Source organism: Macaca fascicularis, chromosome 19 (assembly GCF_037993035.2).
Source record: "Macaca fascicularis isolate 582-1 chromosome 19, T2T-MFA8v1.1".
Taxonomy (NCBI): Eukaryota; Metazoa; Chordata; class Mammalia; order Primates; family Cercopithecidae; genus Macaca; species Macaca fascicularis.
In genome coordinates this window covers 4,407,047-4,421,279 of record NC_088393.1, presented here as the reverse complement: position 1 = coordinate 4,421,279, position 14,233 = coordinate 4,407,047, and the positions used below count along the sequence as shown (strand labels likewise).

Below are 14,233 nucleotides of genomic sequence, written 5' to 3'. Positions count from 1 at the left end.
AGGGAGACGGACCAGGGTGAGGGGGCGGGCCAGCAGGCGGGCTGGGTGTGAACCTCTGTCGCAAGGTGCCCTCACGTGGGAGCAGCTGGCCTTAACCCCTGCTTGCCCAGAGGTGAGCTTGCTCCTGCCTGCGCCCTCACCGCCGAGGCCCTGGCATCAAGCGTCCACACATAGTAGGTGCTTAGGAAACCCTTATTGGCTATATTCAGGCATGAATGGACCGCACCCCCTGAGTCCCCCTCCCTCCTGCTTCTTGCATCTGGAGCTGCCCAGCCTCTGTGTGTGCTGAGCCTCCCGCCAGGCACGCCGGCCCATCAGGTTGCGGCTTGGCATACTCTCTTACCCACCACAGATCTGCGTGCACCGTCTGCCTCTCTACTACGAAGTGACTGGATTCCTACATAGAGAAGCTTCTGCCACTTCCCCACTGTGTGGCTCTGGGCAAATCACAGGGGCTTCTCGCTGTCCTCATCTGAAAAACAAGGAAGGGTCAGGTGTGGTGGCTCGCACCTGTAATCCCAGCACTTTGGGAGGCCGAGGTGGGGAGGATCACTTGAGCCCAGGAATTTGAGACCAGCCTGGGTAACACGGTGAAACCCATCTCTAGAAAAAAATTTTTTTTTTTTTTTTGAGACGGAGTCTCGCTCTGTCGCCCAGGCTGGAGTGCAGTGGCCGGATCTCAGCTCACTGCAAGCTCCGTTGCCTCCCGGGTTCACGCCATTCTCCTGCCTCAGCCTCCCTAGAAGCTGGGACTACAGGCGCCCGCCACCACGCCCGGCTAATTTTTTTATATTTTTAGTAGAGACGGGGTTTCACCGTGTTCGCCAGGATGGTCTCGATCTCCTGACCTCGTGATCCACCCACCTCGGCCTCCCAAAGTGCTGGGATTACAGGCGTGAGCCACCGCGCCCGGCCTACATCTTTTGTTTGTTGTTTGTTTTGAGACAGAGTCTCCCTCTATCACCCAGGTTGGAGTGCAGTGGCACGATCTCAGCTCACTGCAACCTCCACCTCCTGAGTTCAAGTGATTCTCCTGCCTCAGCCTCCCGAGTAGCTGGGATTACAGGCACCCACAACCACGCTTGGTTAAATTTTGTATTTTTATTTTTAGTAGAGACGGGGTTTTCCCATGTTGGCCAGGCTGATCTCAAACTCCTGACCTCAAGTGATCCGCCCGCCTCGGCCTCCCAAAGTGCTGGGATTACAGGCTTGAGCCACCGCGCCCGGTCAAGAAAACTTTTTAAAAAATTAGTCAGATGTAGTGGCACACACCTGTGGTCCCAGTTACTCAGGAGGCTGAGGCGGGAGGATCGATTGAACCTGGGAGGTTGAGGCTGCAGAGAGGTATAATTGTGCCACTGCACTCCAGCCTGGGTAACAGAGCAAGATCTTATCTAAAATGAAATAAAATAATATAGGAAAGGTTGGGCATGATGGCTCACACCTATAATCTCAGGGCGTTGGAGGCCAAGGTGGCAGGATCACTTGAGGCCAGGAATTCGAGACCAGTCTGGGCAACATAGTGAGACCCGCCTCCATCTTTACTAGTACATTAAAATTAAAACTAAAGCCATTAAGTCTGGGCGCAGTGGCTCACGTCTGTAATCCCAGCACTTTAGGAGGCTGAGGTGGCCGGATCACCTGAGGTCAGGATTTTGAGACCAGCCTGGCCAATATGGGGAAACCCCGTCTCTACTAAAAATACAAAAATTAGCTGGGCATGGTGGTGGGCGCCTGTAGTTCCAGCTACTTGGGATGTTGAGGCAGGAGAATCGCTGGAGCCCAGGAAGCAGAGGTTACAGTGAGCCGAGATTGCAACCCAGCACTCCAGCCTGGGGAACAGAGCAAGAACGTGGCTCAAAAATAAACAAATAAATAAATTAGAATGACACCTTACAGAGGTTATGGATTTTGTTGTGCTCATCCCTGGCGTGTCCTATGGCCTAGCACAGTGCCTGGTACACAGTAGGTGCTCAATATATGTTTTTGGCGTGAATGGACTACGGTCCCTCCAGCCTGCAGTACCTCCTGCTGACGGCAGTAGCCACTATGGCCACCAGGGGGCGCCAGAAACCACGCAACCGGCCCCCGCCCGGCAGCCTCGGTTTTCCACTCTGCGTAATGGGAACAGCGGAGCAGGGGTGTGGGGGATGCGGGGAAGGCACAGAGGCTGGTGGCTCTCCCGGACCCCAGCCCCTCCTCGCTGTCCCTTGCCTCTCCCCTCCTGCCACCCCATCCCGGCCCTAGTTTTTTTTTTTTTTTTTAAGTTTTTTGTTTGTTTGTTTTTGTTTTTTGAGACAGAGTCTGTCACCCGGGCTGGAGTGCAGTGGTGCTGGGATTACAGGCATGAGCCACCGCGCCTTGCCTTTTTTTCAAAGTTTTTATCTTGCATTAAAGTTACACATGCGGGCCGGGCGCGGTGGCTCAAGCCTGTAATCTCAACACTTTGGGAGGCCGAGACGGGCGGATCACGAGGTCAGGAGATCGAGACCATCCTGGCTAACACGGTGAAACCCCGTCTCTACTAAAAAATACAAAAAACTAGCCGGGCGAGGTGGCGGGCGCCTGTAGTCCCAGCTACTCGGGAGGCTGAGGCAGGAGAATGGCGTGAACCCGGGAGGCGGAGCTTGCAGTGAGCCGAGATAGCGCCACTGCACTCCAGCCTGGGCGACAGAGCGAGACTCCGTCTCAAAAAAAATAAATAAATAAAAAATAAAGTTACACATGCGGCCCGGTGCAGTGGTTCACTCCTGTAATCCCAGGACTTTGGGAGGCCAAGGCAGGCGGAACACCTGAGGTCAGGAGTTCAAGACCAGCCTGGTCAACACAGTGAAACCCCATCTCCACTAAAAATACAAAAATTAGCCGGGCGTGGTGGTGTGCATCTGTAATCCCAGCTACTAGGGAGGTTGAGGCAGGAGAATCGCTTGAACCCAGGAGGCGGAGGTTGCAGTGAGCTGAGATCCCACCACACTGCACTCCAGCCTGGGTGACAAAGCGAGACTCCTTCTCAATAGTAATAATAATAATAATAATAATAATAATAATAATAAAGTTATACAGTGTGCTTTTTTTCTTTTTTTTTTGAGGGGGAGTCTCGCTCTGTCACCCAGTCTGGAGTGCAGTGGTGCGATCTCGTCTCACTGCAAGCTCCGCCTCCCGGGTTCACGCCATTCTCCTGCCTCAGCCTCCCGAGTAGCTGGGACTACAGGCGCCAGCCGCCACGCCCGGCTAATTTTTTGTATTTTTTTAGTAGAGACAGGGTTTCACCATGTTAACCAGGATGATCTCGATCTCTTGACCTCGTGATCCACCCGCCTTGGCCTCCCAAAGTGCTGGGATTACAGGCATGAGCCACCGCATCCTGCCTACAGTGTGCATTTTTTCTTTTCTTTTTTTTTTAAGACAGAGTCTCACTCTGTTGCCCAGGCTGGAGTGCAATGGTGTGATCTGGGCTCACTGCAACCTCCACCTCCCGGGTTCAAGCAATTCTCATGCCTCAGCCTCCCAAGTAGCTGGGATTACAGGCATGCGCCAACAGGCCCGGCTAATTTTTGTATTTTTAGTAGAGACGGGGTTTCACCGTGGTCTCGATCTCCTGACCTTGTGATCCGCCCGCCTCGGCCTCCCAAAGTGCTGGGATTACAGGCGTGAGCCACCGCGCCCGGCCTAATTTTTGTATTTTTGGTAAAGACGGGGTTTCACCATGTTGTTCAGGCTGGTCCTGAACTCCTGACCTCGTGATCCACCCGCCTCGGTCTCCCAAAGTGCTGGGATTACAGGTGTGAGCCACCGCGCCCGGCCCATGTGCATTTTTAAGAGCTGAGTCATCTAGATTTGTTCAGAAAATTATACGTGTGATGTCGCCAGGTGGGTGCCCGGGAGGGGCGAACTTAGGCGGCAAAGAGACCGAGCCCTGAGAAAGGGCGAACCCTGGCGGCGGGGAAGCTGGATCCCTCAGGAGAGGCGAACTTAGGCGGCGGGGAGGCCGAGCCTTCAGGAAGGGCGAGGCTGGGCGCGGTGGCTCTCGCCTGTAGTCCCAGCACTTTGGGAGGCCGAGGCGGGCGGATCACCTGAGATCAGGAGTTCGAGACCAGTCTCGCCAACACGGTGAAACCGGTCTCTACCAAAAATACAAATTAGCGGGGCGAGGTGGCGGGCGCCAGTAATCCCAGCTGCTTGGGAGGCTGAGACCGGAGGATCACTTGAACCCGGGAGGCAGAGGTTGCAGTGAGCCGAGATCGCACCACTGCACTCCAGCCTGGGCAACAAGAAGGGGGAGGGGGGGAAAAGGAAGAGCGAACTCAGGCAGCAGGGAAGCCGGATCCTTCAAGAGGGGTGAACTTAGGCGGCGAGGAGGCCGAGCCTTCAGGAAGGGGGAACTCTGGCGACGGGAAAGCGGAATCCCTCAGGAAGCGCGAACCCAGGCAGGGAGGCCGATTCCCCAGGAGGGGCGAACGCGGGCAGCAGGGAGACCGATTGGGTTACAGGGTGCGGGGTCGAGCTGCGGGGGCGAGCTCCTGGCCCTGCCCACTGTCCTGCAGCAGGACCCCGCACCTCCCGGTGTGTGTGAAAATGCTGCAGGGCTTCAGGACCCCTAAGCCCACGCGGCAGTCGGGCCCTTTCGAATAGGCCCTTCTTGCTCGGGGTCCCCAAAGTAGCTGGCAGGGTCCCCCCACCCCCGAAAGAGGCGCCCACCAAGGACAAGCTGCGCCTCCCTGCAGCGAAGAGGGGCTAGAAAGTGGAAGCAAGGGTGCATTTTATTAGGAGTCACTGAGAGGGGTGGGGAGATTGGAAAATCCAATCACAGAGCAGAAAATCAGTGCTCCAAGCCCCAGCTCATCCTGGGGGTAAGATTTCCAGTCTTTGTACACACTGCTTTTTTGTTTGTTTTTGAGACGAAGTCTGGAGTCTCACTCTGTCGCCCAGGCTGGAGAGCAGTGGCTGGATCTCTGCTCACTGCAAACTCTTCCCCCCGGGTGCAAGTGAGCCTCCTGCCTCAGCCTCCCGAGTAGCTGGGATTACAGGCACCTGCCACCACACCCAGTTAATTTTTGTATTTTTAGTAGAGACGGTTTTGCCATGTTGGCCAGGCTGGTCTTGAACTCCTGACCTCAGGTGATCCGCCTCCTCGGCCTCCCAAAGTGCTGGAATTACAGGCGCGAGCCACCACGCCCCGCCAGATCCATGCTACTGTCATGTGCTGCGCAGGTCCCTGTTACTGGCATGTGCTGTTTAGATCCATGTTATTGGCATGTGCTGTGTACATCCATATTATTGGCATGTGATGTATAGATCCATATTATTGGGATGTGTTGTGTAGTTTCATGTCATTGGTACGCAATGTGCACAGCAATGTTATTGTTAGGTATCGTGCCTGTCAATCTTTCTTACCTAACACGATGGAATGGCGAGCCTGGCGCTGTCCTCCCACCCCTGGGCGCGAGGGGGCACTCGAGGCGCTCCTGGCCGCGGGTCGCACGCCGGCCCCGCCCCCGAGTCCCGATTGGCTGCGCGCCGTCCGCGGCGTCGCACGCACGCAGGCCCCGCCCCGTCCGCCCCGCGCCGGCCCGGCGCGCCCTCCCTTGGCCGGCGGCGCTTGTTGTTCGGCGGCGGCGGTCGCAGCTCGGGTCCCCCTCGGGCGCCCCCGCCGCCGTCCGCGCGCGGCCATGGAGCTGGAGGTGCCGGACGAGGCGGAGAGCGCCGAGGCGGGGGCCGTGCCCTCGGAGGCGGCGTGGGCGGCGGAGAGCGGGGCGGCGGCAGGTAACGGCCCGGCCTCCGGGGGCTGCGGCCCGCTGGGCTCGTCCGAGCGCTGAGGGTCACGGGGCTGTGGGGCCGGGACTGGGGCTGCACGGTCGCTGCGGGGTCCCCGCTGGTTCCGGTAGCCTGGGGCGGGGCAGCCTCCTGGAGCCCCGGGGAGGACGGGGCTGGGGCCGCGCCGGGAAGTGGGAGGCCTGCGGGGTGCCACCTCCCGCCGCTCCAGGGCCGGGGGCGACTCGGCGTGGGCGCCGCTGGGGACCCCCCGTTCTGCCGGCCTCTGCTCGGATCCACTCCCCGGGGCTGCCCGGCGTGTGAGTGGCGGCTGCTTGGGTGGAGAAGGCGGGGGTCTCTGAGACCGTGCGTGTCCACCTCGTGATGTCACCTCCCTTTCTGTAAGTCCCCAGACCTGGGTCCGGGTGCACGACCTTTCCTCACCTTCCTGGGCCTCAGTTTACCTCCCTGCTACAATGAGGGGAGGAAAAGGGTGACATTTCAAGATGCCTCCACCGCCCCGGCTGTGCACACAGGGTGCCCTGTCGCCCCCTCTCCCTCTCCCTGAGCCTTCCCCCGGGATACACTGGTGGGGCTGCGGGCTGGGCGGGGGGCGCGGTTGTCTCATGCCCCTTTTGGCTACTTCCTGGCCCTCCAGCCGGGTAGGTGCGGGCAGCTGGGCCTGCCCTTCTGTGGGGACGGTGTGCAGGGCCCAGAGGAAGGGAACGGTTCCTTCTCTGTCGAGGTCACAAGCTCCCAAATCGGAAGTTTCCGGATTCACAAAATCCTCTGCTCCTCCCAGGCAGCCGGCAGCAGCAACGTCTCTGTAGACACCCACACGGGCATCCGTCCTCCTTCTCCCCCCGGGCCTCCCGAAGCTTCCTTGGTTGGCAGGCGGGCAAGCGGGCGGGCGGGCGATGCGTGCTGCCTGGGAGTTGGGGGAGATGTCTGGAGAGAGAGAGACTGTGGAAGTTATCAAGTCCCCCCCCCACCGCCCCCAGCCTTGAAAGACACTCGTGGCTTCTCTCCTGGCAGCCATCTGGAACTGCTTGGTGGATGACCCGGTTCCTTCCCCAGAGCCAGTGGCCTCGCCCCTTTCTTTTCGGGCAGCCAGTGTCCTGGCCTGGCTAACACGAGACATGGTGGAGGAACCCAGGCAGGGCAGCAGGCCCCAGCCCGGGTTCCTTTCTCGGGCCCCCCAACTTCCGCTGTCAGCCCTCTGACCCCAGCTGGTCAGAGACAAAGTAACCCAGGACTCGCTGACCACGAGAAAACCGCACTGTGACCATTCATCTTATCAGGGGCTCTGGGAGCACTGGGGACAGATAAAGTTGCCAGCTGCAGGAGCCATGGCTGGGGCTGAGCATGGGCGGGGAGGGGACAGCTGGAAGGTCAGGGTCCGGCATCTCTGCCCATCCCTGAAATCCACAGAAATCGGACCCCAGCTGGCCATATATTGCCTCTGAAATTTTAAAATTCAGAGTTGCCTCATTCCTCCAACGCCATCTCTTCTATGTCAGTGCTGGTGAGTTTAGGTTGTGCCTGGATGGGCCGCGGAGACCTGAGCACATAAAGGGGCCTGCTTGTTCTTCACCGAGATGGTTTCATGCCTCACTGGGGCTTCTCTGCCTTGGCAGAGGTATGTTGAGCCAGGAAATGAGGGGTGCTGAGCAGCGCCCCTGGCTTCTGTCCACTGTACGCCAGGAGTACCTCCCAGTTGTGACAGCCACAAGTGACCCAGACATTGTTCAGTGTCCCCTGGGGGCAGGACGGCCCTGGTGAGAAATGCCACACGTGTATGACTCTGTGAACTGCTTGCTTTTTATCTGTGGTCATCTGGAGTCTCCCCACCCTATGTTGGTATCGGTTTGTAGAGAGGGCGAGTGCCAGGCAGTGGTTAAGGGGGAGCCCCTGGAGTTGTTCCCACCAGGGTACCCCTCCCAGCTCCGCGCCTCAGTTGCTGTGTGGCCATCACTTCCCTGGGCTTCAGTGTCCTGTCTGTAAAATGGGGTGATGACCGTGTCTGCCGGGGGCTGGCTGAGCCTGGGATGAGTTGGCACTCACGCTTGGTGACTGTGTGCCGGTTGGCCGCCCCCTTCGGGCCTCTCCATCGTCAGTGCCTCCAGGCCCCTGCTGAGGCCCGTGCCGGTGGTTTCTGGAGTCAACTCTTGCTGTTAGAGGCGGTGGTGACACCTTCCAGAAAGCTCAGCTACAGCGGGAGCCTTGTCCGACGGGCTGAGGGAGGCTGCCCGTTTCCCGTGGCACTGCCAGCTCCCAATGTCGTCGTCCTTGGCGATTTTGGCCGATCCGGTGGGAGGCAAAGCAATGTCTCGTTGGTGTTTAAAATCTGGTTCCTCTAATTGCCCGGGCTCCTGGCTCCCGAGACGTGGCCTGAATGGCGTCTCCACGGGCCATGGCTGTGGGGCACATGGGGGCCGTCTCGGGAAGGCCAGGTCTTGGGATGCGGCTGTGCCCGCTGTGGGGGCCGATGGCCTGTGGTGGGGTTTGGTCTGAGCTGTGGCCTGGGTGTGTCTGAGCCTCTTCCAGGCTGTCCTATCTCTGTGATGCCCCAGAACGCTCAGCTCCATCTCTGCCCCTGTCCCACTCCCATGGCTGATCTGTCTCTATGATGCCCTGAAAGGTCAGCTACATCCCTGCCCCTGCCCCACTCCCGCGGCTGATCTGGCGGCAAATGATGTCAGCTTCACCTTCAGAACTGGCCCAGAACCCACTGACTCCTTCCCTGTCCTCTGCCTCCCCCGGGTCCAGCTTGGTCCTCCCCGGTCCAGTTCGACCCTCCCCAGTCCAGCCCGGTCTTCCCCGGTCCAGCTCGGTCCTCCTCCGTCCAGCTCAGTCCTCCTTGCACCAGCTCGGTCCTCCTCCGTCCAGCTCAGTCTTCCTCCATCCAGCTTGGTTCTCCTTCTCCCCTTGAGCCAGGCCCAGCGCTCCTGTTCTTCCTCTGCTCCCTGTCCCACATTCCAGGAGGACCCCATTAAAAACCAGCAGCCCAAGTCCCACCCCTCTTCTGCTGGCAGCCCTCCATAGCTCCCACCTCCCTCAGGGTCAAAGACACAGTCCTCCTTGAAGCCCATCAGGCCCTGCACAGCCTGCGCCGGGCCCTTGCCCTCCCCTCCGCACTCTGATGCACGCCCATGGGCCCCTTGCTGTTCCTCCAGCACGCGGGGTGTGGTCCTGCCCCAGGGCCTTTGCACTGCTGTCCTCGCCCCCTGCCTGGAATGCCCCTCCTCCTTTCTGTGTCCTTCACTCCCTTAGCACTCTCTAGGTTTTGCGGGAGCATCTCCTCTCCGTGAGGCCTCCCCACCCTGCTGTCACTACACAGCGGCCTCCCCTCCTCCGTCCCCTGCCCTCCCGGTTCCTCTTCCTTGTTTGTGTCACCATAGCACTTGTCACCACCTGAAACATATGGCTCTGCTGACGTGTTTTCTGACCATCTCCTCCTGAGCGAGAGCTCTGCCAGGGCCAAGGCTGTCTGTGCTGCTCCCGCGGCATCCCCTGCACCCGGAAGAGCTCAGCACAGGGCAGAGCCTGGTGAACATCAGGTGCACGAGGGCAGCAGTGCCAGGGAGGAAGGGCAGGGTAGAATGGGGTGACTGGGAAGGGCTTGCCAAGAAGGTGGCATCTGAGGGAGACCTGTGGGTGGTGGGCAGGAAGAGGGCATGGCCCCAGCAGAGGCCCCGCGTGCCTGGAGCACAGTGTAGTGTGGTCACAGGGCCGGGCAGGGAGTCAGCACCACCACCAGGGCCTCCCCTATAGCTGTGGTGGTCTGCATAAAAGGTCAGGGAGGCCTGGCATGGTGGCTTACACCCGTAATCCCAGCATTTTGGGAGGCTGAGGCAGGAGGATCACTTGACCTCAGGAGTTTGAGACCAGCCTGGGGCAACGTGGCAAGACCCCGTCTCTACTAAAACAAATTAAAAGAAGTAACTAGACGTAATGGCATGCACCTGTAGTTCCAGCTACTCAGGAGGCTGAGGCAGGAGGATCACCTGAGCCTGGGAGGCCGAGGCTGCAATGAGCTGTGATCGTGCCACTGCACGCCTGAGTAACAGCGAAATTGTGTCTCAACAACCACAACAACAAAAAAGGGTCAGTGGGATTGTGGTGTCTCTCGTTGCAAGTCAACAGGGCCCAGGCGGAGTCTGAGGACGCTGGGGACGGAAAGTTCCTCATTCTGTCCCGCCCTGGCCTCCTCCCAGGATGCAGGTCAGGCACTGTGACTGCCGCAGCCTGGGTGTCCCGGTGGAGAGGCCTCGGGAGCCGGCCCTCCTGGGTTCACACCCAGCGCCACTGCATGCCAGCCGGGGACGTGTGGCCTCGGTGTCCCTGTCTGTAAAGTGGGCGTGATGGCTGCTTTTCTCCTGGGCTGCGTGGAGAATTGAGGGGTAAAGCCCTTAGAAGGCACAGGGCAGGCAGCCGGCCCCGCGAGAGAGCTAGGATGCCCCCTCCCTCCCAGGTTGCCGTTGGAGGAGGAGTCCCCTTCGTGTGCTGCTTCCGGGGGGGGACCAGGTGCCAAGCGAGCTCACCTGGGTGCTGGGGTCCACCGTGGGAGTCAGGGCTCGCGAAAGCGTGGGGTCCATTCCTGCAGGTCCTCGCATGGGCTCCAGACCTTTGTTGAATACCTCGTGTGGGCCGGGTGGGGCTCAGGGTGCCCGGTCTTTTGGTGCCAACGGGACTCCCTCGCTGACCCCTTGGAGCCCTCAGTTGCTGGGCGTCAGGCTGTGGATGGCAACAAGTGGCCACATGAGCCCCAGCCCGAATCTGTCCATGCCAGTTCTTGTCGACAAAGTTTTATTGGCAACAGCCACACCATTTGTTCCCTTGCCGGCCTTGGTGGCCTCCATGCTGCAGCGGCAGAGCTGGGAGCTGAGTGTCACGCTTGGGACTGCGTGTTCCGCAGAGCCAAAAACACTTGCTGCCCGGTCCTTTACGGAAGATGTTTGCCCAGCTCAGAGCCGGGCTGCGTTGGGTGGTGGTGAGTGTGGGGAGGGTACCTGGGAGGTCGAGTGGCCAGGCCTGTGACAGCCAAGGACTTGGAGGCAGGTGACTGTCGCCACGAGCTGAATAAGGATGGGCTGTGGCTCAGGCGACGTAGGTGGTGGGACAGCCGCGCCGAGCCCGTGGGGTGGGAACGTGCTGCACCCACTTGAGCTGCAGAAGTGAAGTCCGTGCGGTGCGAGAGGGTCGCGTGAGGTCGGACGTGAGGACAGCGGGCGGCACTGGCGTCTGAGTGGGGCGGCGAGCACCCATTCACAGCCCCGGCGTCTGGTGGGGGATGGTCTGTGGGCAGCCATGCTCTGTGGGGTTGGGGCAGGTGTCCAGGTGAGTGGCGCCGGTGCCTGGACAGGGCATGGGGAGGTGAGGGCTGGTGAGGGAGATGAGGGGCCCGGAAGGATTTTGGCTCAAGCCCTGGAGCTGGTGGCCAGGGTGGCGAGGACTGAGGACAGAACAGGACTGTGGGACAGAGCAGGACAGCCCAGGCTATGTGGTAGGTGTGTGCCGATGTGGGATGAGCAGGCAGTGGGGACCCCCAAAGCAGGGGGAGCCTCCAGGAGTCTGGGCGGGGTGGTCCCAGAGCCTGGTGTGGACTGAGCTGAGCCTGCCTTGGGCACGGAGACCCGTGTGCCTCTGAGCAAGTGACTTCTCTTTGTTTTAAAATTTTTTTTTTTTTTTTTTTTTTTTGAGAGGGAGTCTGGCTCTGTCGCCCAGGCTGGAGTGCAGTGGCCGGATCTCAGCTCACTGCAAGCTCCGCCTCCCGGGTTTTTTACGCCATTCTCCTGCCTCAGCCTCCCGAGTAGCCGGGACTACAGGTGCCCACCACCTCGCCCGGCTAGTTTTTTGTTTTTGTTTTTTTTTTTTTTTGAGACAGAGTCTTGCTCTGTCGCCCAGGCTGGGGTGCAGTGGCCGGATCTCAGCTCACTGCAAGCTCCGCCTCCTGGATTTTAGACCATTCTCCTGCCTCAGCCTCCCGAGTAGCTGGGACTACAGGCGCCCGCCACCTCGCCCGGCTAGTTTTTTGTATTTTTAGTAGAGACGGGGTTTCACCGTGTTAGCCAGGATGGTCTCGAACTCCTGACCTCGTGATCCGCCCGTCTCGGCCTCCCAAAGTGCTGGGATTACAGGCTTGAGCCACCGCGCCCGGCCTGTATTTTTTTTTTTTTAGTAGAGACGGGGTTTCACCGTGTTAGCCAGGATGGTCTCGAACTCCTGACCTCGTGATCCGCCCGTCTCGGCCTCCCAAAGTGCTGGGATTACAGGCTTGAGCCACCGCGCCCGGCCGACCTGGGTCTTTCTTTACAGATGGGGAAACTGAGGCTCCAGGAGGGCTGGAAAGTCCACACAGGGTGGGGCCGTGAACGAGGAGCAGGGCCTAGGCCTCCCTGCTTCCTGCTGCCTGCCACCTGGCTTGGGCAGCATGTCCCTTTACACAGGACCAGGCTGGGCAAGACCCTGTAAGGATTTGCCGGCAGGCGCCAGCTGGACAGGGGCCCGCGGTGGTGCCAGTGCTCGTGGGGATTACAGCCTGAGGGGATTAGCTCGGAGCCCCTGCACCTGCCTCCCCGCCATGCTGAGAGGCCAGCTTGGGAGGGGCTGGAGTTGAGCATGAGGGCCCCCAGGTGCCTGAGCTGACGTGGGGGTGCCAGGGGACCGGGCCTCTGGCTGAGTGAAGAGAGGACCCCAGCACCCTGCCTGGCCGCTGTCCTCCACTCAGGCGGGGCTGCTGATGACGGTTTGGGGGAGTGGGTTGCGGTTCGGATATCGCCAACATGTGCTCTCCTATGTGTGCTTTGGCCGGGTGCTGGGGGCCAGGGAAACAAGAAGGCCAGGCCCCCGAAGGAACTCTGGAAGTGGGGCCAGGATGTGCAGACAGCAAAGAAAAGCAAAACACGCAACGCAGTGGACGAGACAAGTGCCGGGGAGAAGAGCTGAGCAGAGGAGGGGAGAGAGCGGCAGAGGAGGTGCCCTCAAGGCCGGGGACTCGGGGGTCATGCTTGAACAGAGGTCCAGGGGAAGCCAGGGGGTCGTGGAAGTGTGGGGGGAGCCCTCCAGCAGAGGCACTGTGCAAAGGCCCTGGGGCAGGACCACGCCTGGTGTTTTAGAGGAACAGTGAGGAGGGGAGGGTAGGGAGGGGACGGGGCAGGGTGTGCAGGGCCTTGTGGGCTGCAGGGAGGACTTGGGCTTTGACCCCGAGGGAGGTGGGAGCCATGGTGGGCTGAGGGCAGAGGAGGGTTGGGCCCCGACTCAGGAGCTCACAGGCACCCCCTGGTGGCTGCTGTAGGGAGGACAGATGGGGTGAGGGCGGGAGCTGGGCTAGGGGAACCAGGGCAGAGGGGAACATGAGCAGTGGGCCACCTGGGATGGATTTTGGGAGCAGAGCCAGCAGGACCTTTTGAAGGGTTGAGTGTGGGGCTGAGGGGGCTTGAGTTTGATATCAAGGTTTGAGCCTGAGCCCTGGAAGGACAGAGCCGCCGTCAGCCAAGATAGATGCAGGAAGGGCAGCGTGGGGGCCGCCAGTGCCCAGCATGGCCGAACTGCGTGTAAGACCCCAGAAGCCCCTGTGGGGAGCGTCGGGGGCAGTGGGGAGAGCCGGCAATGGGACTGGGTGGGGCCGTCAGGACCCTGGTGGTGGCCGTGCTCAGTGGACGGTGTCTCGGTTCCGTTGCGCTGTTGGCAGGAGGACAGCTGAGATGAGTGGGTTCGGTTGCTCAGCCGCTCCGTGCCTCAGTTTCCTCATTTGGAAAGCAGGGTCCCTTGAGGATTAGATGAGTCAATGCACACAAAAGGCTCAGAGCCGGCCCTGCACATGGTGAGCGCCAAGGGAGCAGGGAGGGGGACGTGAGCGGGCAGTTCCCACTGTGCGCCCTTCCCGTGCGGTGCTGGGCCTGGCCACCTATGTGCGCTGACATCAGCAGGGCTGCTTGGGCAGGGAAAAGAGCCTGGGGTGGGAGTAGCTGCCTTGGGGCCCCGTGCCTGCAGCCCCAGTGCATCCATGTCTGGCTGGTCCATCCTCCTGGGGCGAATGCATTTCCCCAGGCGCATATGAGTCAGCCTGGCTTGGCGTCTGCTGCTAAAACAAACATCCCCGCTCTCCTGGCCATCCCAGAGGCTTGTTTCTTGCTTGTGTTGGGGGCTATGGTGGTTTTGCTCCCCTGATCTCTCAGATCCAGGTTGACAGAGGTGCTGTCACCCTCAGTGCAGTAAAGATTCCATACTTCTGTAACCCAGAAAGGTGGTACGTGTATTAAAATGCACTGTGATTGGTTTTAATCAGGTCTGGTGAGGCCAAGAGAGCAGGAGGTGACTGCTATTGAAAAGCTCTTGTGCCGGGCGCGGTGGCTCAAGCCTGTAATCCCAGCACTTTGGGAGGCCAAGACGGGCGGATCATGAGGTCAGGAGATCGAGACCATCCTGGCTAACACGGTGAAACCCCGTCTCTACTAAAAATACAAAAAACTAGCCGGGC

General features: G+C 60.0%; 1 protein-coding gene across 25 annotated transcripts in view; it reads left to right on the top strand.

Annotated features, from left to right (window-relative positions):
* The first annotated feature begins 5,572 nt into the window (after positions 1-5,572).
* PIP5K1C (phosphatidylinositol-4-phosphate 5-kinase type 1 gamma) overlaps positions 5,573-14,233 on the top strand; it is a 66,982-nt gene continuing 58,321 nt past the window's right edge. For all 25 annotated transcript variants that reach the window (XM_074025354.1, XM_074025352.1, XM_074025350.1 and 22 more), the window contains exon 1: positions 5,573-5,763. Coding sequence is in view for 15 of the 25 variants with exons in the window: in XM_074025346.1 (XP_073881447.1) it covers positions 5,670-5,763 (94 nt within the window). In the remaining 10 variants the exon portion in view is untranslated. The remainder of the gene's footprint in view (positions 5,764-14,233) is intronic.